Below are 24,205 nucleotides of genomic sequence, written 5' to 3' on the forward strand. Positions count from 1 at the left end.
AATTTTGTTTTGTCTGTGTGCTTTGTCGGCCATTGAGATAATGAATCCATACATACGTGACTTCTCGGTGCAGCGTATTGAGACATATATTTTGGAGGATAATTTGCAATGTCGTGAGGTGTTGAATGTAAACGGGAGAAACAGTAATTTCGAGGTTGTGCACGGTAATATACGCAGTATAAGAAAGAATATTGATGAAATGAGGATTTTTTTGGACGGTTTGGATTCAGGTGTCGACTGCATAGTTCTGTCGGAGACATGCGGATGAAAGACTATATGGCATGGAGGGGTACGCGTTGTTCTACAATGGGGGAGATTTCAATCAGAATGATGGAGTTGTTGCATACGTCAGTAACAGGTATAAGTTCAATCATCAGATCTCAACGATAGGTGGCATGAAAATCTTAGAAATAAAAATTGAGCTTGAGCATGGGAGAAACGTGGTCCTGTTGGCATTCTATCGATCGCCTTCATCAGATATTACAGTTTTTAATAGGGAGCTACAGAATTATTTGATAACTTGTGATGGGGGATGTGGCGAAAATACTTATATATTTGTAGGAGATATAAACATTGACATACTGGTTGATAATGAGTGCAGCCTGGAATACGTTAGTGTACTTAGCGACTCTGGGTTTGTTTCTGCCATAAATTGTCCGACTAGGGTGCATCGGGGACATGAATCTTGCTTAGACCATATCTTCGTAAAGGCGAAACAGGAAGTTATCGAGAACATGCTGCCTCTCGTTGTTCGTACTGACATAACAGATCACTACATAACTGTTTTACAATTGAACTGGGGTCGTCCTCATAAAACATCGAATGAAAGCTCCTATTTCAGTTATTTGAATCACAGTCAACTTCGATCGATCTTGGAGGATGTTTCCTGGGCCTCTGTTTATTCTGAGTCGGACCCTGATTTGGCCATGGACAAATTCATCAACGTACTACAGGTAGCAATAGGCAAAAGCACAATTTTCAGGAAGAAACTTCGAAGAAATACTAAGATTGCACCCTGGATAACGAATGGTCTTCTTAAGTCGATTCAAACGAAGAATAAATTATTCAAGGACGTTAAAAGTGATCCGAACAATCCTGATCTCAGGTCGCACTACAATAGGTACAGGAATAGACTCAATTCAATTATAAAGAAGATGAAATATATTTATTACTCTGAGAAAATAGGATCGAACTGTGATGATAATAGGAAATTGTGGGCAGTAGTCGAGGAGCTCACGGGCACCAAGAGAGTAAATCGAGGGGTCACTTCGTTGAAGAATGAGGCAGGTGAAATTTTGACTGAGAAAGATGATATTGCTGATGAGTTCGTAAAGAGGTTTACCAATTTGGGAAGAAATCTCGCTCAAAAAATCAGGCAACCCTTAGAATATAAATCGAACCGTCCATCTGTTTCCAATACTTTTGTTCTGCTGCCAACTGATGAGGTCGAGGTTGAGGGCCTTATAAGGGGTCTGAAGGAGAAGAAGTCCGTTGGCCCAGACGGGATTCGATCGGAGACACTAAAGTGTATATCTGACTATATATCAAAGCCTCTGACTCACATTTTGAATTTGTGCTTGAGAAATAGTTTGTGGCCGACAGCCTTCAAAGATTCCATAATCATACCATTGCACAAGGGGGGTGATAAAAATGATGTCGGCAACTATAGGCCGATCTCACTGGTAACCAATCTGTCCAAGATCTTCGAGAAGCTTCTCAAACGTAGAATATCATCATATGTCACCAGATACGGGATGCTATCTGACAAGCAATTTGGTTTCAGAGAGAAAACATCAACTGAGGATGCAATATTGGCCCTAACAAAAAAGATTAACGGTGCCATGGACAGAAATGAGGCTAGTTTGTGCATGTTCTTATATCTGTCGAAGGCATTCGACACGGTCAGTCATCGTTTGCTTCTACAGACATTGGAGGATATGGGCTTCAGGGGGGACCACTTAAGCTCCTACAGAGCTATCTTTCGGGTAGGCATCAGAGTGTTAGGGTGAACGATGTGCTCAGTGAGTCTAAAGATATTGAGTATGGTGTACCTCAGGGCAGTGTTCTTGGTCCCCTGTTGTTTGTCTTGTACTTGAATGGATTGTTCTCACTGAGGAGTTGCGGAGATATTGTGGGTTTCGCCGATGACATAGCCATATTTGTCGAGGATGACAGCTGGATTTCTCTTGGTGAAAAAGCACAAGAGTGCTTTAAAGTCATAAAACGGTGGTTGAATGAGAGACTACTGACGGTGAACCTGGAGAAGACTAAATATATGACTTTTACGGCTGATAGATCTATCACTCCTCCCTTTCAGACCCTAGAAATTGTTGATGAGGACCAACCCTGTACTATTCAGCCAGTGGATGCAATGAAATATCTGGGCGTCTACATCGACTGTCATTTGAGATGGGATTTCCACAGTTGTTACATTGTCAGGAAGCTGCAAACACTTCTATAAAGGTTCAGATGTATTAAGGAAGTACTTCCATCTCATCTTCTGAGAACCTTGTACGTGGCTCTGGTGGAACCTCATCTACGTTATGGTATCCTGGGATGGGGTGCATTGGTTGAGACACATCTTCATCCGGTGGAGGTAATGCAGAGGAGATTTTTAAGACTGATCTCTTCGAAGGGCCATCTTTACCCCTCCGACCTGTTGTATGCTGAAACCCGGATTCTTGACGTGAGGCAGCTGTATTTTCTCAAGGTTGCTTTGAGGTTCTTCTCCTCTATATCCCAAGCTGAGTTGCCCCCACATAACTATAACACCCGTCAGGCTGGAAATTATGTTGTGCCCTTTATGTCTAAGTCATTCGGACAGAGATCCTTCTGTTATGTTGCACCAATGGTAATGAATTCCATCCCTGCATATATCAGGCATTTGAACAACTTCAACCGATTCAGAAAACATCTACTCGTGTATATTCAAAATTCGCCTCGTAGAATGTGCCGAAGAATTACGGAGGGAGGTGCAGATTTATAGTTGAAGAAACTTCTTATGAGAGCTGTTTCCTGGAATGCAGTGTTTTGTTTTCATTATGAGTTGATTTCCCTTTTGTCTCTTCATTTTTTGTTTTGTTCATAATATTGTTGTTTATATCATCTCGAAACAAGTATTTCTTTACTTATCGAGTATTTAATTATTCACTTGTATCAATAATGTTGTTTGGAGAAAAAGTGAATAAAATTATTATTATTATATTATTATTATTATTATTATGTTTGCAGGGCGCACTTGAAGCACGTAAAAACCATGATCTGTGGAAACTATCGCAGAATTTCCACACCTTACATTATTAACTTTACTCTTTTTGTACAATAAGCACACTTAACTTCGTGATTTTGAGGAGATACGTTCCGTATCGATTTCATTTAACGCCAGTTTCTTATAATTTTTTTTTGCGTCGAATAGAAAAGTTCTATAATTGCATCAGACAACTGAACGCATACCATCTTCTACTAGGGAATAGAGGCGAATGACTCACAATGATCCGAAATGAGCCAACAGTTCGACGTTCCACTTAACACGCATTGAATTATTCACTGCATTAATCCGAGACCCGAATGTGTCGTTTGGTCCTAAAAGCCCTGCGACTCGGAGCAGAGTGCTCAAGCCGCACACTCGACACTGCGAGATCATTGCGCTATAGTGCAATTTTGAGTTGACGCAGTCACAGCCGTCTATAGAGATTCCTTTAGAAGGCTGTGACGCAGTGAATTGCGCTTTGTTCAATGTGTTGGCGCATTTTACTGAGTTACACATCCCTAATCCAGATGATAACTTCTGTATGAACTATTCCAAGGACATTTGCTGATTTTCTTCAACATAACCAATGATTTACTTTCATATCTATTTTTCGGTTTTCCAGATTTATCACGGTGATTCAAAGGGACCATTCTATTTTGCCGATGTTTGCGCAGGACCCGGCGGATTCACCGAGTATATTCTATGGAGAAAATCTTGGCTTTATAAGGGTTTCGGATTCACACTCAAAGATGACCATGATTTCAAGTTACATGAATCACGTTGCGCATCAACATTTTCATTCCAAACTTTTTATGGTTCAACAGGTGATGGTAATATCTGTTGTCCAGATAACATAACGGACTTCAAGAGGAAAGTTTTATTTCAAACGAACCAGGAAGGTGTGCATTTCATGACATCGGATGGTGTAAGTTTCATGTTATTTATGTTATTTATTAATATTTTGTATCTGATACTTCTGATCCTTATTGATCATTGATTAATGATTTGATGCAATGAAATAACAATACAATAAATAATAGGAAAAAACAGCAATGAGGAAAAAAAATATGAATTCCCCATTTTTAATGTCAGTTAAAGAGTTATTTGACATTAGAACTATTTCCTTGTATACATTTTTCTTGTTGAGTCCTTAAATAACATGTCACTATTGTTTCAATACTGTAACATTCCCTGGGTTAATCAAATTGTCTTCTTTACGGACTTCTAATTTATTTACACAACTATCACACTAATTTATGTACAAGGACTCACTCTATGTACAGTGCACCCCATTTTGGGTGAGACAGCCAGGTTTCTCGCTTGTTATTCAAGATAACGGGGGAATTGCGGTTTTCACGTTCCTGTCCTTTTTTGTGAAACCCAAGTTGGACTAATCAGATTTTGCATAACTGTTTCCGTTTATGAGATACAGAGCGATTTTGGAAATTGATACTTTTCGGACCCTTCCTTTATCTCCGAAGTTATTAGAAATAATGCTGAGCAAAAAACTGCGTCTGATACAGAATTCTGCGTAGAATCCAGGGCCGTACTCAATTTTTTTTCGGGGTATAATTTTGAAGATACGTCACTAGCCTATATTTTTTTCAATGGAACACATGTATTTTATTACTTCGTTGAATTCGTTGTTTTTTCCCTTCAAAATGATGTACAATAATATAAGGTATGATGTTCAGAAATGCTAAAAACATCACATAAAACATCACATAAAGATGATTTTTCATTAGTACCCATGAATTTCCCAAGTTTCAAGAAGAGAATTATAATTTTTGATTATTAAAAGTAATCGCCATGAATTATTATTGTCTTTCAGACACAACAGTCCCGAAGAACTTCGTGCATCAACAAAGGAAGCTTTCAAGGATATGCAAAACCGCCCTTTTTTAATATGCACTCAGCCGTATATTGAGTAGGTTTATCAATTATGTATTAGGGAAAATGGACAGCAATTTGATCAGTTCAATTAGTAAGATATTATGTAATGCGGAAAATTTGTATCAATGATAAATAATTTGTTGGGTATTTCTTCTGTATCTAGTTTGTATTATGATTTCATCTAGGTAGGTACCTACGTTTTGTTTTTCGTGTTAGTGTTATCTTTGTTCGCTTACTATCCTTTAAGTAAAAATCACAAATGAAAATTATCCAAATGATTCATCTTTTATATCGGAAATCCATGGCCCACTAATAAAAATCATCAATATGTGATGTTTTAGTGCTTTTTAGCATTTCTGAACATCCTACCTATATAATATTATACGTCATTCTGAAGGGAAAAAAATAACAATAACAGGGCGTTCCATTGAAAAAAATATAGGTTTGTGTCGTATTTCCAAAATCATACCTCGAAAAAGAAATTGAGGACGCCCCTGGATTCCACGCAGAATTCTGTATCAGACTTAGTTTTTGGCTTAGCGTTATTTCTAATAACTTCGGAGATAAAGGGAGGGTCCAAAAAGTATCAATTTCCAAAATCGCCCTGTATTCTATTTACGCTCTCGTTTCGATTCGAAACCTCGGCAGGACTCGAATGCTGACTCACGTCGTCCGCCATAACGTGACTAGCAGTTACGTTTTTTGAACACTTGGAGCACTTCGATTTTACAATGCCACTTGCTCCACAGCCGAAACTAAAAATATTCCTAGATTTCTTACATGAACAGTACATATGACCGTATTTCTTGAAATTCCAACCGGCTATTAGATTAACTTGTTAGTCCGAGAGCTGGCAGCAAAAACAACTACCTCATAAGTTACCAAAGCTTTGGTTTGGCACTTTGATTCAACTTTATTACCAAAACTTGAAACCGCCCGTCTGCCGGGCATGAGTGGTCGCCTTATGGGATAAAAAAAATTGAAAAGATGAGAAAATATCGATTGGAACTTACTAATAGTTACCAAGATGAATGTTGTGTCAAAATGGTCTAGGATCTTAACTGAATTGAAATCGTAAGCGTCTGCCAACAGGGGTGGTCGCTATTTCGAAACAGACGCTGTCAAATACAGGGTGGTTCAGATCATAACCAAGAAATTTTAACCACGTATTCTACATCAAAAATAAGCCCTAGTTTGTCACATAAACATATGTCGAGAAATGTTTCCTCTCCGAGATACGGATAAATTATAGAAAAAAAAATGTTTTTTATTAATAACTTTCACACTGCTTGAAATATTTTTATGAAATTTGAGACATAGGTTTTGAGCGTCAAGGAGCACTTTTTGCATAATATCATTTCTTTTCTTTTCTACCAGTGGCGTCCGTACTGCAGCGAGACTGAATATTTTCAGATAAAAAAAATTATACGCCACCGGTTTTTCCGGCAATAAAAATTACTTCTTAAATCCTTATTCAATTTGGAGCAAATTCGGTCTCTTGACTTTTTGCTGTACGAGGCACCGTTTCCGGTTAAAAAAATAAAACACATTCTCATGCATGAAGAAATCGCCAAACTTAAAGAAGATGTTCGAAGTATGACCCATTTTGCTGAACACATAATTCACATCGACGTCTAATAGATCCGACAGCAGCAGCTAAATTTCGATTTTTTAATTCGTCGCAAGCATTTTCAATACGGCCAATAAGTTTTTCCCTTGAGTTCACAGAAGTCATATATACGATTTCTTTCAAAAACCCCCATACGAAGTAGTCCAAAGGGGTAATATCGGGGCTACGTGGAGGCCAACTGACTGGACCATTACGTCCGATCCATCTTTCTGGAAAATTATTATCCAACCAGTTCCTCACATTTCTATGATAGTGGGCTGGACAAACGTCAAGTTGAAACCAAGCCGCTAACCTTGATTCTACTGGAATATTTTCCCACATATTTGCAAGCTCTGCCATTAGAAATTGTAAAAAAATTTCACCACTAACTCGTTCTGGTAAGAAATAGGGTCCAAATAGGTGATTATAATAAACTCCAAGCCAAACATTAACACTGAATTCTACTTGGAAATTTCTTGATCGAATGGGATGTGGATTTTCGTGGGCTCATACATGCTGGTTATGAAAGTTTACCACGCCCCGACGACTGAAACACGATTCATCAGTCCATTATATGGTATTTAAAAAGTCTCTATTCTGCTCAATTGAACAAAGAATCCATTGGCAAAAAAATAACCTTCGCTGTTCATCACCTTCTCGTAAACCTTGGACGGGTTGCAAGAATTTTTGACATAGAAAATCGAACTGTGCGAGCTGCTATTCGACTGCTTGTTGTTGGATTCCCATCAAATTCACGAAGTATATTCCATGGCACACTTTGCTTTCCACAATAAAGAAATTACAGTCTTTTATGGTTATGCTTGTATTGAAACGAGTAATTGGAAACCAAAACTGTCATTTAAGTTTTTTAATCAAATTAATCTACCCTAAAAATAGGAGTTGGGTGTGTGTTGAATTTATCTAATTTTAGAAAATTGCTACAAAACCGTAGTAACCTTTTTATTGCTATATCAAATTTTTGCGATTTCTTCATGCATGAGAATGTGTTTTATTTTTTTAACCGGAAACGGTGCCTCGCTCAGCAAAAAGTCAAGAAACCGAATTTGCTTCAAATTAAATAAGGATTTGAAAAGTAATTTTTATTGTCGGAAAAACCAGTGGCGTATCATTTTTTTTATCTGAAAATATTCAGTCTCGCTGCAGTACGGAGGCCACTGGTAGAATAGAAAAGAAATGATAATATGCAAAAAGTGCTCCTTGACGCTCAGAACCTATTGTAACGTTTTCTTCGCTGAATTAAAACGTCCAACTTATTAAAATTATTTATTTACACTTAATACACTTATGACTCACAAACTAACTATCACACTACTATTTATTTCCACTAGTCGCTTGCACTGTTACTGTACTTGTACTTGCCTACCTGCTCCTCCGCTGGGCTTATATGGGCGCTGGAAACATTCAGGTACCTTTCGCGATTCTTCCAGAAGGAAGCGACCGCCCTGGTTCTCGAAAGGTCCGACCGCAAGGGCCGGACTGGTTACACTGTCCCCTCCTTAAGCCTGTTCTGTCCCAGAACAGATTAAGTGAATTTCTCCGAGGACCGTGGCGAAACTTGCACTCATCACCATTCCTACAGTAGCCGTTCTGATGGAAGTAGCACTCCACAGTTTTTCCAGGCTCCCTGGCCTGCTTTGGGTTGAAACTGCACACCAGGATCCGTATACCAGTCCCCTGAAATACCACCTCCAGCATGCTTCGCACAACTCGCCAATTCAGCTGGTCCAATCCACAACCGAGCTTGGGAACAGCTAATTTCCTAACTCCAAAGCGTTGAAGGTCTTCTTTCAAGCTATGCAGTGCCGTCCATAGATTCTGATAGGTTAGCTTCTGATAGGAATGTTGCTTTGTGACTAAGTAATAAATGAACCGACCTTCAGCCTTCAATTTCAAAACTTTTCCGATTCTTGGCTGCTGTCGCAATAGTTGTTCCTGACGTCCAAATTTATTTCTGAATACTCTGGCTATTCCTTTGCTCATACGAAGGTCCTCCGCTACGCAATGAGCGAGAGAGTATTCCTCAGACACGGTGAAGAGATCTTGATGTACTTCCTGTGTAACGCCGAACCGCGTGTCTCACCATAACAATCCATAAACTTCTGGTAATAACTGCTACCTTGCATCGGGGCTTCCACAAGACGTACTTCTTCTTTGTCCTGCACGTACGGGGCTAATCGGTTGAAATGGACAACCTTTGGTTTTCCTCTGGGGAGCTTCCTTATCCGGTAAACTACATCATTTATCCTCTTGATTATTTCATACGGTCCCTCCCACTGTCTCTGCAGCTTTGGTGAAAAACCTTTCCTCCTTTGTGGATTATGTAGCCACACCAGATCTCCAGTGGTGAATCCACCTTCAATAGCCTTGATGTCGTAGCGCATTTTCATTCGGTCACTTGCTTGCTGCATTTGATTGCGTACCTTGTCATGAATGTAATCCAGCTTGTTCCTTAATTTACTAACGTAATCCTCCCCAGCTACGTCTTCTCCAGGCTTACATCCAAACTCTAAGTCGCAAGGCAGCCTTATTTCTCGGCCGAACATTATACTGGATGGAGTTTCCTTGGTAGATTCTTGAACCGAAGATCTATATGCCATGGTGAATAGATGTAAATATTCATCCCAATCCCGCTGGTGATCAGAAACTACTTTGGCTAGATGTCGATAGCTACTCGTTCTATGGGAGATCCGACGTTATATTGCTTCATTGGTGCTTTTCCTCTACCATAAGGTCCGTTAGCAGCAGCGCAAACCTTGCATCTTCTACACCAATCTTTAACGTCCCTCTTACAATTTGGCCAATAGAATCGCTGCCTGACATTTTCCAATGTCTTGGTTATCCCGAAATGTCCACCTGAAGTTCCGTTATGTAGTCTGGTCAGAATGTCTGTCACACGGCTCTTCGGCACAATCAACTGAAGTCTCTGCTCAGTTCCATCTTCATTTTCCCAACAACGTTTCAGAAGACCTCCATCAATCTTCAGCGTTTTCCATTGTGCCCAATACGACTTTATATTCTGGCTCAGTCTGGATACTTCTTCCCAAGTAGGTCGTCTACCGCTCTTCTTCCAACACAGGATTACTTTCAAGTCGTTATCTTCCTCTTGTGCTCTTTGAATTTCTTCAGGTAGCCAGTCGTCTTCGATTACGGTGGTCCGCCTCAAATCAATATTTTCTTCCAGACGCGAACAATTGCTGCAATTCTCGGGACAAGGTCTTCTTGATAACGCGTCTGCATTGCGATGGCTAGTCCCCGCTCTGTGTTCAGTGTCGAAGTCATACTCTTGCAGCCTCTCAATCCATCTAGCCACTTGTCCTTCCGGGTTCTTAAAACTCAGGAGCCATTTCAAGGCAGCATGGTCCGTTCTTAGTAAGAATTTCCTTCCGTACAAATATTTGTAGAAATGTTCTACGGACTTGATGGCTGCTAAAAGTTCTCGCCTGGTCACGCAATAATTCCGTTCTGGTTTGGACAACACCTTGCTGAAGTACCCGATGACTCTTTCCTGTCCATCCTGGACTTGCGATAGAACGCCGCCAATGGCTGTATTACTGGCGTCGGTGTCGAGCACAAATTTACCTTCAGCCCTTGCGTAACTCAGAACTGGAGCTGTGACCAGAGCCTTTTTCAATCGTTCGAAGGCTTCAGTGCAATCATCGGACCATATGTACTCCTGTCCATCTTCCGTCAATTTCGTCAGCGGCTTGGCAACGTTGGCAAAACCAGATACAAATCTTCATAATAAGTGCAAAGGCCTAAGAAACTCCGCAACTCACTCTTGTCTTTCGGCATAGGCCATTCCTGCACTGCCTTGATCTTATCCGGATCAACCTTGACACCTCTACGTGAAACTACGTGTCCTAAATATTTCACTTCTGTTCGAAACAGATTACATTTTATAGGACTTAGCTTTAGGTTGGCGTCACGAAGTCGCTGTAAAACCTCGGATAGGTTGCGTAAGTGATCTTGGAATGATTTTCCCACTACTATCACATCATCCAGATACACCAGACAAGTTTTCCAGGAGAGCCCTCTCAATACTGTCTCCATCAGACGTTCAAATGTGGCAGGAGCATTGCATAGACCGAAAGGCATAACTTTTAACTGCCACAGACCCGTTCCAATACTGAAGGCAGTCTTTTCTTTGTCTTTTGGATCCAAGCCAACCTGCCAATATCCACTCTTCAGATCCAAGGTGGAAAACCAACGTGATCCCGAGAGTGTATCCAGGGTATCATCAATTCTCGGTAAGGGATAGCTGTCCTTTTTCGTGGCCTGATTGAGCTGCCTATAGTCTACGCAGAATGGTTCCATCCTTTTGCTTCATTAATACAACGGGCGATGTCCAGGGGCTTTTGGACGGTTCAATTACACCTTCTCTCGCCATGTCTTCAATAATCCTTTCAGCTTCTTCTCTTTTTGCCAGAGGAAGACGTCTAGGATGCTGTCGGATAGGTTGTGCATCACCAGTATTGATTTTATGCTACACAACATCAGTCTTCCCTGCTTTTCCGTCCGTAGCAAAAACGTCGGAGAACGTTTGAACCAATTTTCTCACTTCGAGTAGTTGGTATCGGTCGAGCTCTTGACATTTTGAAGTGAGGAGGGACACCAGTTCTTCAGAATTGCTTCGCGATTTTGAGACTTCTGCAGTACTTATCCCACCCGAAATATGGTACACAGGTACACCACGTCCAATCAAGGTATCCTTCTTCAGGGTGACTGGAAACATGTTGACATTTAGCAATCGGATGGGAATGCTGTCTCTTACCCTTACCAAGGTCTTCCCAAGTAGTAGTCCTTTAGCTAAGGTTGTATCGTCAGAGGGCTCAATTACTCTCACGCAGCCACTCCTCGTTACATCGTCACATCTACCAGTCACTATGCCTTCAGTTCGCCCTGGCAACGTGATGTCCTCGGTCAGTCGAATCCGATATATCTTGTCCTCCACATCATTGAATGGAATCTCTTCACTTCCTAGCCGAAGTACATCACTCTTCATATCCAATTGGCATCCAAGCTTCTTAACAAGGTCCAATCCCAGAATAACTTCTTCCGTGATTCCAGCTACCAGAACTTCGTGGCTAACTGTTGTGTTTCCCAATTCAATAGTGGAGATGATCGATCCATAAGTCGGTATCTCTTGTCCAGACGCAGTTCGAAGTTTGATCCTAACTGGGCGAATCTTGAATCCTTCAGCAATTTCTGGACGAACAATAGTTTTGGTCGAGCCAGTGTCTACCAGTATTTTCACATTTCGGTCATTTATCTTTCCGGGGATAACTATGCTTGATAAATCCTTAGACATTATTCGCCGAATTATCACTTCGGGGGCATTTTTGGCTTGGGTCGATTTATGCCCCTTATCACCGACCCTTTTTAGTTTTCCTGCTGTGACTCTTTTTCCAATTCTGGACAGTTTCGCTTGAAATGCCCACTTTTGTTGCAGTTCCAGCACACAGTATCCTTTTTCCTAATTTGTGATATTCTGCGGATTTCTTCTCTGACAATGTCCTCAATAGATCGGTCTGATTCTTGGACTTGTCTAACACGAAGGTGTCCTCTATGCGACGCTTGTTTCGCTGCCTCAATTTCCAAAGCCTGGGCTAAGGCATCATCAATGGTTCAAGGGCGTGCTAGTCTCAGGGCTTGTTGTATTTCACTATCCTTTATCCCATCCACGAATGTCTGGATTGATAGCTGTTCCAGGAAGCTATCTGGAGCAGATGGATAAGCCAGCATGACTAATCTCGCCACATCAGCTTCAAACTCCTGGAGATTTTCCCCTGTTTTCTGCACTCGGTTCTTTATTTGTGCATGGTATACTTGTTGTAAATGAGCATCGCCATATCTCATCTGAAGTTTCGATGTAAGAACTTCGTAACAGGCTTGTTGACTCTCCGGGATCGTCTGCAGAATGTGGTCACTGGCATGAACTCCAAATATCCAAAATTATTTATTTGATTCGAGCGATGTTGAACCGCACACTTGACACCAATGTAACGTTTTCTTCGCTGAATTAAAACGTCCAACTTATTAAAATTATTTATTTACACTTAATACACTTATAACTCACAAACTAACTATCACACTACTATTTATTTCCACTCTTGTTTATTTCCACTAGTCGCTTGCACTGTTACTGTACTTGTACTTGCCTACCTGCTCCTCCGCTGGGCTTATATAGGCGCCGGAAACATTCAGGTACCTTTCGCGATTCTTCCAGAAGGAAGCGACCGCCCTGGTTCTCGAAAGGTCCGACCGCAAGGGCCGGACTGGTTACACTATGTCTCAAATTTCATGGAAATATTTCAAGCAGTGTGAAAGTTATTAATAAAAAACATTTTTTTTCTATAATTTTAACACCCCGTATCTCGGAGAGGAAACATTTCTCGACATATGTTTATATGACAAACTAGGGCTTATTTTTGATGTAGAATACATGGTTAAAATTTCTTGGTTATGATCTGAACCACCCTGTATTTGACAGCGTCTGTTTCGAAATAGCGACCGCCCCTGTTGGCAGACGCTTACGATTTCAATTCAGTTAAGATCCTAGACCATTTTGACACAAAATTCATCTTTGTAACTATAAGGAAGTTCCAATCGATTTTTTCTCATCTTTTCAATTTTTTTATCCCATAAGGCGACCACTCACGCCTGGCAGACGGGCGGTTTCAAGTTTTGGTAATAAAGTTGAACCAAAGTGCCAAACCAAACCTTTGGTAACTTATGAGGTAGTTGTTTTTGCTGTCAGCTCTCGGACTATGTGAAACGGTATGAGATTTCGATCTATTTAAACCCAAAGTATCTTGCACCCTTTTGCACAAGGAAGTTAAATCAGATATTGTATCAATGTCTCGCTCGTTGTTTCCTTGACTTAATTTCGTCAAGTAACACTTGAAGTTGGGGAGCCGAAGGGGGAAATTCGGGATTTACTCGAGCGTGTCAGATTAATATAAGGGGACATACCTTGGACCCTGTAGAGTACCTCTACCAAAAATTAGACCTGTATATAGGAGGAATTGTCTAGGACAGCCTGTCAGAATAGTAAAAGAAAACGATCATTGTACATACTTGAGCGCGTCAGATTAAGATATATGTGGTTGATTACATGTTGAAAAGTATATATTCTCTTAATCTGACAATTTAAGCGTGACGAAAATGTGTAGGAGGCCGCCAAAGTTGCAAAAAAAAACGTCACGTGCACATTCTCGTGCGCGGTGGCGTTTCTTCTTATTATGAAGCTAATGATTCAAGAATAACGGAAAAAATATAACCTGACAGTTTTAGCAAGCCAGAACAATAAAAATTGGCCATAAATATCACAAAAATCAGTTTTTTTTTTAATTATCGCCTCCCCTGGGCTTCGAATCTTTTTCGCATTCATTATAAAAGTTGTAGAGCATAACATTTCCTACAAATTTTGTTCTAAGCAATTTTTTCTACGTTCAAACGTTTTTGAGATATATGGCGATTAATGCGAGGTGTTTAGCGATACATGCTGAAGCGAAAATACACTCGTTGGAAAATCGTAAATTCTAAGGTTCAGTCAGAGACAACACTAAAGTTTTCGTGACTAATTTCGAAAATACCTTGTCACTTTGACAATTGGATGAATGTAGATTAGACTGGGATTCTACATTGACCTTGCCCTTTCGCATGAGTGGCTAAGCTTCTCGCTCTTATCGCTCTCTAACTCGAGAACGGTTAAGAGTATGTAAAATTGCTTCATACAAAAGTTGTGTAGCATTTTATTATCTACAACTTTCATAATGAATACAGAAACGATTGCAGGTACAGGAAGGGGAATATTCGAAAAAAAAGCATTTTTATCATTTTCTAAGTGTCAGATTAAGAAAACCTCCCCTGATCAGTGTCAGATCAATGGGTCAACACGTCTACAACACCGAGATTAACCATCTGTATGAAAATCTGACCCGCTCGAGTATGTACAAGTAACGATTTTTTTTTTACATTTTCAAATGGACTGCTGTGACCTTCCGTCACGTCCAAATTGTCAGTCCCTTGAAAAGGTAGCTTCCTTTGGGTCCAAATAACATATCCTCCAAAAATCTGACACGCTGGAAAAAATCATTTTCAACTCTTCCGTACGGCTAGTCCCACCGCGCAAACTGTCAGATAAGCATGAATTCATTATCAGAGACACGTAGGGCATATAGAGTACCTTAATGTGACACGCTCGAGAATGTACACCTGACGATTTTTTTTTACATCTTTGAGATCCTGCAGACGCTTTCCCCACCGCTGAAAGTGAGAACCTTTTTTTCTTTCTACCATCTGATCTTCAAAATCCACTAGGTCTGCACGACGCTCGAGTAAATCCCGATTTAGCATCGTCGGCTGCCCAACTATTGATCATAATTCGAATGTAGGAATGTATCCTTAAGCGCTTCCATCAGTACCGACCATTCAGTAATAGATTTTCTGACTAAGTGGTTATGCCACCAATTCCAAGCGTCCGATTCAAATAAATCAGCAGCAGAATCAAACAAATCCGTATCAGTGCAACCACGAGAAATTTTCAAGGTATCTAACAATTCGAGAAACGGTATAAATGGCTCTCTTCCAGAGAATTTTCCACTTATAAACGGGCACTTTACTACAGGAAGGTTGTGAAGGGGCAGAACTGCGAAGGGGTGATGAAGAGACAGGAGGTAGCGTCAGAGTTGAGACAACAGAATTAGCTTAATGTTTGCGTTACTCAAGATCTGCCTCTAATTCAATGATTTGAGACATCATATCATGCTTCTGATTTTCCTCACCAACCTCTTCAGTGAAAATTCGTTTTGATCGCCCAGAGCAATGACAAAATCTATCTTAAAGCCTTCTGAAATCAGCTAGACTGCTAGACTTAGCAGTTAATTTAGATATTTTTGAGGTTAGTTCTGAAATTGATTGAGATAGTTCTTTAAAGTTTTTCTCTACAGAGAAAACATCCTGAATTTCCGAGATGCTACGATCTCTCTTTTCTTCTAAGTGACCTCTTAGGGCCGTGTGCACCGACTTATTTAAGGCGAGATTAACGTTAATACTGGATTATTTCTCTGATTTCTAATGCAGTTACCATAGCAATCACCGAATTAACGTTAAACCTGTCTTAAATGAGTCGGTGCAATCGGGTTTTACGATTCTGCTCCACAGTTTTCTTATCATCCCTGTCCAAACGTATCGCGACTTCATAAGAAAGTTAATGAGACTTCAAATAATCTTGTATTCACAAAATAGTGAATACAACAATTTAACAGAATTTCCAATCTCTCGAATTACATGGTCCTATAACTACTTATCTAAACTAAACAAGTCCAGTGGTGTCTTCGACTCGAGACAATGTTTCCAGTGTTGTGTTGTGAACTAAGTTGAGAACAGAAACACTTCTCTACTCAAGAATGTTTTTTAATGTTATAGTTTGCGCTTTTTGATTTCTTATCACGTCACTCTGAAACGTTATACACAATTATTGTATTCATAATTATCATAATTTATATCATTCGATATTATTTGTTGCAAAATATCGTTTCAAAAAAATTGTTTTAATAAATGTTTTATAACTTCTACAAAGGAAAGCTGCAATTTTATCCAACAACAATTTTGTATTCTTTTTGTTTCATATATTGGGAAGGAAAATCAATCAAAAGTTATATATTCGTTTTTGATGAATTTTTTATATAAGACTGATCACCAAAATCGTCAAATTTAAGTTGGTTGAACATAACTGAAGTTGAATAATTAAGTCACCATGAATTAAGCAAAGAAATATGAATTATATTCAAGATGTTGCATTATTTTCTCTTCAAAAAGGCCCCAACACAATTTGTCTCTGTCGAGAACATTCCGGCATTGCCGGGTGCCATCGCAGCGATCGCGATGTTTTCGAGCGGCGGCAGGTTATGCGTTACACTGCTCCATGCTCAAAGCAGGGTTTTCCTAGCAACGCACATTAGGACCGAAGCAACGTTACATCCAATTCGCTGCGTAAAAGAAATTCTGCAGGGAAATTATTCCAAAATAGAAGCAGCGGAAGAGTATAGACTACTCTTCCTACTTTGGTTCATAAACTACTTATCCATAGACATCTGCTAGACGACGATGTATAGTTTGAAGTAAATTTTAGAATTACAAGACAGGATTTCTCGTTTCTCCTCGATCTTGTGAAATAAGATTCAAACGTGGAAACATGTACTTGCAAGCGACATCCTATTTCGCCAACTAAAACGCGACATAACATTGAGTTGAATTAATATAAAAAATTCTTTACGACATAATAGCACTAAAAAAGGTTGGTTGATTTTTAAACTGATCTCAAAAAACATTATAAGAGGATTTTCCTTCCCAACACGCAGTGTACAACTGAAAACACTGCCCCGAGCAGGCGCAGTCGTCCCGTTGCGTCGACCGTATTACGCTGGCGCAAGTCGTTCTTGCGCAGGTAGGTAAACGACTACATCTGATTTTCATCAGACAAATCAGCGTTTTACGTCTACCAAATTACGTTCTACGCCGCGTCAAATATGCGTTGTTAGAAAAACCCTGCTTAAGACGTTCTGTGCCCGAATACCCTGGTTGGTGTAACTGAACCTCAAGCGTCCCCCTCTCTGCGGCACCATTGTTGTTCGAAATTGCATTCCACAGTCTTCTCCTTCGCCGTCTGACTGCTCGAGTTGATACTGCATGACCTCCAGCATGTTTCGAACGATTCTCCTGTTTAGTTGATCTAGACCACAGCCCAGTTTTGGCGCAGCTAGCTTCTTCACTTTCTGCTTTGCGAGTTCACCCCGCTGGAACAACAAGTTATCCCGCATAACTCTATAGGTAGGTTTGTTATCGGAGAATCTCTTGGTTACCAGGTAAAAGAGGTAACTCCAGCCATCAGCTAGCTTCAGCAGTGGGATTCTGTGTTATGTAGAATTCTACAGGTCGCTTTAGAAAGACTAGACACTAGAGTGTCTAGTCTAGTGTCTTGCTTAGGCGTTCTGTAGAAGTATCGCTTTCTGTTCGGGTAATTTGGCGGTCAATATTTCAATGTGATCCGATTTAAATACAGTTGTTATTTTCAAATGTTATGTTTTCTATCAATTCAGCGAACATATAAATAGTTGAGAAAGAAAAAAGAATGGACGATATAAGGATCGAAAATATGGTAAGACGCTCAAGGCGTGAAGCGAGTGAAGATGAGAAATTTATTCAACTATTCAGAAGTGGCACACCAAACAGGCTAAACATCTCTTTGATCAGCACATCCGCCACTGTGGAGGCCTCTCGGTTTGGAATGGAATAAGCCTCCACCATAGACTTACAATAGAAGCGGTAAAGGAAAGAGAAACGTGTTGCCTAGAGAAAGATAGAGCTAGTAGTGGCAAAACGCTCGCTAAAAGCGTTGTTTACGAGTGTTTAGTTTGCTGATTTTGTTCTCTTTGTGCGATTTTCCCGAGTGTTTTGAAGTAAAAGTATTTAAATAACACTAATACATAATGGGCAAATCTTGTGCATCCATAAACTGTACAAAAAGATTCAAAATATCAAATATGTGGAATATCAAATTCCACAAGTAAGTTTCCCTATGAACTTTTTATCTGGGTTTTTAGTTAATTAATTGATTAATTTTTATTAATAATTTCTCAATTTTAGTATATAAGTATCAGGATTCCTTCATATTATAGATCACCAAAGGACGAAGTCCTGAGAAAAAGGTGGTTGCTGGCAGTAAGAAGAAAAAATTTCATTTCTAGGGACACCTCTTTAAAATGCAGCAAGCATATTCTCTCATTGTTTAGGAGGACTATTTTAATAATGTTCAATGCAATAAAAATTCAAAAGTAGGATCAGTGCCGTCAGTATTTGACTTTTAACACCGCACACCTCGCGTTTTAGGTCCTATGTTTATATGAACTTCTGGTCCAAAAATTCCCAAAGGAATAAAACCCTAAACTTTGTAACGACGGGTCATTTTTTTTTGCACACCGTTTTAGAAAAATTCTTTTGTTTTGAATGATTTTTATTTAATTTTAATTCTTGAGAGGAATTTCAGTTTTCAATCCAGGATTCTGTTCGAAACATTCTGCCCCGGTTTCATTCCGTTTTCAGTTCTGAAAAACGATGTCAGACCGTGAAAAACCTCCTGAATGGAGAGATAACCGAGTTTTTTCTGCCGGTACCGATAAAAACATCTTCATCGACGCTGAATTTGACCGATTTTTGATATCTTAGGCACATTCAGTTTCCGCACCCCACCGGCCGGTATAAAACAGATGCCCCCCGCAGGTCAATCAATTCGGATAATTCGCCGACTTGGACCAATTCGTATAATTTGCATAATTCGCTGACTCCGACTAATTCGCATGATTCGCCTGTTTCGTTAAGTCGTTTGCTAGTGAACTAAAAGATTTTTTTCGCTATCTGCCGTGCGGTATAGTTCTGCCTTTTCTTTTCTATTTTCGCTTTCTAATATCTACGAAAGTGTGCCGAGTGACGACTAGCCGTCACAAGCCAGATCCAACCTATCATAACTCCGTTACCGAGTCCAGAGGTAAGATAGCCTTCTGTATTTTACTTGGGAACCTCAGTTTCAACCCGTTGTGCACCCTTTACCATGTTTCCTTTGTCTGCGTTGGGGGAAGTTTCTGGCCGGCGTGCAAACACGTCAGAAACGAAAACCAACGTGGTAACCCTTTGTGTGCCCTTTACCCTGTTTCCTTTTTCTGCCTTGAGGGAAGTTTCTGGCTGCGTGCAAACACGTCAGAGACGAAAACCAGCGTGGTTACCCATCGTGCACTCTTTTCCTTTCTCTGTGCTGTGAGTAAGTTTCTTACAAAGTCCCAATTACCTTGCCCGTCCAGGGTTTTTTGGTTCTGGCTGGCGAACAATTCCGTAACATCCGTCATACGTTTGAGATCGGATCCCCTTTTTCTTTCTTTTCGTCGGTTTCACACCGCGAATCCACCATTTTTGTGTATTTGTATTTGATTCCGAGGAAAACCTCCTTAGTGCTGTAAAGTAGACGCTTATTCTATTGTATTACGCTTTTCACTCGACCAAAACTGTAATAGTTGTGCCGGTTGTGTTTCTTACTACGAGGCAACGAATAAAATTGTGAAGTCCGATTTTGACTTTCACTGGTTATCGCTAACACCCCAGATAACACCGAACCTTGTCTTCGACTTGGAGCCACCAGAGTAGCTTTGCTAATTTTCCTTCAAAGAATAGCTGGCACTCGAAATACCCGAGAAAAGGGCGTTATAACTTATTGCATTGAATTTCGAAACACTCTGTATTCATTAAAATTTACGACCATTTTCAATAATCCTATCTATCCATTGTTTCAGTTACTGTAGATGAAACAACCCTGAAACAATAGGAATTCTTGTCGACTCTCATTTATACTGATACTATCCAAGTTTATATTCAATACCATGGATGAAGGATTTGAAAAGGGGCAATCAGATAATATACTTAAGATAGACTAAAACAAAAAAAGTTCACCTAACGATTCGAAATGAAGAAATATTTTGAGCTCGACAGTGGATTCTACGTAAAAAAGTGCTAGTAGAAAGTTTCTGATCTGTAACTTCAAAGACAAAAATTTATGAGAACATTTCGAAATCGTTGAAATCTTATGGAAGGATCGTATGAGGATACGGTTTTAACCATTCTTTTTTTCTCTGAAAAAGAGCTAGGAAATGTGTCATCGGTTATGCTGTAGCTATTCTTGTTTCCGAGATCCCTTCACTGGACACCCTGTATTCACGTCAAAATGATCTTCGCAATAATGCAAAATCTGCCAATGTCTTCAAGAACAGATACGACAGATGAAAGGCTCTACAATCGCGTCGATAGCCTCCAGCGACTTCTCTGTGTCGGGCGAATCCAAGTGAAAACTATGAGAATAAAAATTTTGTTATGTTGGTCTTTGCTCATACTGAATGTTTTTTTTTGCTTTTTTTGTTGAGTTAATAGGTTTAGCCTCTACACTTTATGTGAATAAATAAATGAATAAAAATAAATAAATAAATATATATTGCTCTTAGCTTCAAGCGGATCCAACCTCTTCATAGAATTTATCCATGTCCATAGCATTTTGACTTTCAAATGGACCAAAAAAAAAGGACTTTGGATGCATTAATCGTTTTATTTTTACATTTCTCATATTCGTATTAGACATTTCCAATAGTAAATGGGTCATCTCCTTCGGATTCGTACGAGAGCGCGCTACGTACTGCACTATAGTATATCCAAATCCAAGAGGCCAGCCATAAACATTTCAGCATGCAGTGATCACGCGTCAAGAACGTGATAACGCAGAGGTGTACTAATAAATTTTATTCCGAGAGCGTTATATTTTGAAACTTTTTAAGTGTTCCAGTTCCGGTGAAAAATATGTATGCTTATCTACGAGTCTCAGTAATGAACAATTAATCTAAAGTTCCCATTTTAATACATACTATGTATATAAATGTGTAACAATATTTTTTGTAAAAGTGACATTAACTATTTTTAATACTTTCTCTATAGTCGGGTGTTCATTTCTGAAGGAAAACTCGTGAACTTTTCGCCGTATTATATTTTTATGGAAATCTGATAAGGACTCCCATTTGGTGGTCCGATTTTGATTTGTTGCCGGCTGTGATAGAACACCGGAATTTATGTATTCGGAAATAATTTAACACTTCGAGCTCCAATGCCAAGTCTCTCAGCAACTCGGAGTTCTACGTCCTTTAAACACATTCCTGCATTTTGAATAATCTCAATTTTATAAGTATTCAAAATCATTTCTTTTATCTCGGCACTGAAGTGTCGTTTCAGACGTCTCTTTTTTGAAAGACTTAAGTCAACACGCGATTCCTCAGCAGTATCAGTACTTGACATTATCTTAAATGCTTGTAACTTGAATAACTTGTCACAACTACTTGTATAAACTAATTTACGAAAGAAAAAGCAATGAATGACCTCTGCAGTTCTGCACAACAATTCGCATACAAGCAATGAATCAAACGTAATGCGGTTCTGCGGAAGGTGCTTCTTACTCCCGCCTGAAAACATGGCTTTCCTGAAGCTTTGACCAATAAGAGGAGTACCTCAAATAAGATCACGCGTTAGCCAGTTTGTTTACGCTGGCCTCTCGGATTTGGATAGACTATAGTGTGGCAATATGACGTCACACGAAGCGATCGCGGGAGTGGTAAACTGGAGCCGTGCATCCATGTTTAAAATTCAATATCTCGATTATTAATTGACGTATCAAAATAATTCTTTCACACAATATTTTTATTTTTTATCCTATTCTCTATCAGCTGGTTTCTGGCTCCGGTTCCCTCGTCATTCTCAATGGTATCCATCCTCCATAATGATGGAATCCCACTGTGCCCAGTAGGACTTCACACTAGGACTCAAAGGACTCGCTTCTTTCCATTTTGGTCTTTGTCCTTTTTCCTTCCAATCCAATAACATCTTCAGTTCTGGGTCACCTTATGGTCTCGCTTTAGGGACTGTGGTAGCCAGTTCGAATGCACCATGTTTTTATTAAGAAGGCTTCTTACAGTTCCGCTGCATGTGACCTCTTTCGCCAGAGTTCCAGCATCTATATCCTCTACTTCGTTGCCCGTGGAGATCTCGGAGTACTACCTTTTCTATGCTCTCATCGCTAGCTGAGGCTTCTTCGACAGTTCGTACCACCTTGCTCTGTCCCCTGTGCGCAGCTTATTTGGCAGCTTCAAATTCTAGTGCATGGGCTAGGGCGTCCCTGGTCAGGCCATGCGGTTTTCATATATCTCAACCCATCGACGAAGGTCTGGACGGCAAGTGGTTCCAGGAAGCTATCCGGTGCTGTAGGTTAGTCCAGTCTAACCAATCTTGCTATGCCTGTTTCGAATTCCTGCAAGGTTTCTGCACTCTTCTGATGACGACTTTTGATCTGTGCATGATACACTTGTTGAAGGTGAGCATGATACACTTGTTGGAGGTGTGCATGATATACTTGTTGCAGGTGTGCATTATACACTTTGGAGATGTGCATAACCATATCTCATCTGCAGTTTACTGATCAAAGCTTCGTAATTTCCTTGTTGAATTGGAGTACAGTCTGAAGGTTATTCAGTGCATTTCCCGTAGTTGAACAATCAAGGCCGTCGCTCGTCGTTCCAACCATTACTTTTGGTATATGCACCAAGTTGACCTCCCATCAAAGGTTGGAGGTTGGATCTTCATTCGGCCTGGTTCGCCCCTTTCTTCCAGCTTACCAGAACTATATTTGCCGAATTTCCTGTCCGACCGCACCTCTATAGTTTTCACATGTTCTTCAAATTTTTCCTGCATTTCTTTGTAACGTGACAAATGACCATGTATGGTCATGAGCATGAGAATCTAAGACTAATTTTCTTAGGGGAGGCTTGATTACCCCGGCAACAAGATTTCTTATCGGTTTTTGACAATATATTAAAATGTACAAACTAGTGAATACAACAATTTTACAGAATTTCCAATCCCTCAAATTATATAGTTTTATAACTACTTATCTGAACTGAACAAGTCCAGTGGTGTCCTAGACTCGAGACAAGATGTTTCCAGTGAAGTACTGCGTGCTCAGATATTATCACTGCTCCTTGATGTTCAGTATGTGTACTTGAATTGAGGTAGTACCAGCCAAAAATGTTAGAGTAAGATCCCAGAGCGACCAACATAACTTATTTTCACACAGATCAAACTTTAGGATCTCAGTAGAGTCTCATGTGATTTGAATACCTGCTAATTTGTGGAGCTTGCCTAGTGGCACCTGGGCAGATACCAGGTGGCAAAGGTAACTAAAAATAAGTGTTACTCAACTTATTTTCACATGGCTGATTTTTATATATGTATCAAAGAATATTATGCTGAGGTTATATTCCCAGACGGCTCAAACATATTGCATGAATATTCTATGTTTATCCTGCCCAAATATTGGCATATACCAGGAATATTCCATATCTTCAAAAATATGTAATATGCATATTCTATGGATATTCAAAGTCACCATGAAACATATCCCAGGAATATGTTTCAATTTCCGAAATTATATTCATGGCATATGTTACACATATATTTAGTACCAAAAAATATATGCCAGGAATATATTTTCCTTCTGCCCAGCATATGATTTTTGAAAATGAATTGTAGAAAATATACAGGGTGTCTCAGTTTATATGCAATAAACTCCACCCTATATACATATGGTTGATTGTAGGTCAGTTATTTTTAGAAATAAGATAACTATTTATTACAAAAAACGTAGAACAATAAATATTTAAAAAAAAATATATAATAAAAATTAACAGAACATAATGAATGAATAATAATAAATAACAAAAATATTATTTTGAATTCAACAAAAAATGCGTAGGCCTGTATTATTGCACCAATAGATCTTCAGGGTTATTGTGTTT

At 39.6% G+C, this 24,205-nt stretch overlaps 1 protein-coding gene across 4 annotated transcripts in view; it reads left to right on the top strand.

The window, feature by feature from the left end:
* LOC123307906 (cap-specific mRNA (nucleoside-2'-O-)-methyltransferase 1) overlaps positions 1-24,205 on the top strand; it is a 245,095-nt gene that overhangs the window by 31,165 nt on the left and 189,725 nt on the right. For all 4 annotated transcript variants that reach the window (XM_044890410.1, XM_044890393.1, XM_044890420.1 and 1 more), the window contains exon 5: positions 3,873-4,175. In XM_044890410.1, coding sequence (XP_044746345.1) covers positions 3,873-4,175 — 303 coding nt within the window. The remainder of the gene's footprint in view (positions 1-3,872; positions 4,176-24,205) is intronic.

This window comes from Coccinella septempunctata, chromosome 1 (genome assembly GCF_907165205.1).
Source record: "Coccinella septempunctata chromosome 1, icCocSept1.1, whole genome shotgun sequence".
Taxonomy (NCBI): Eukaryota; Metazoa; Arthropoda; class Insecta; order Coleoptera; family Coccinellidae; genus Coccinella; species Coccinella septempunctata.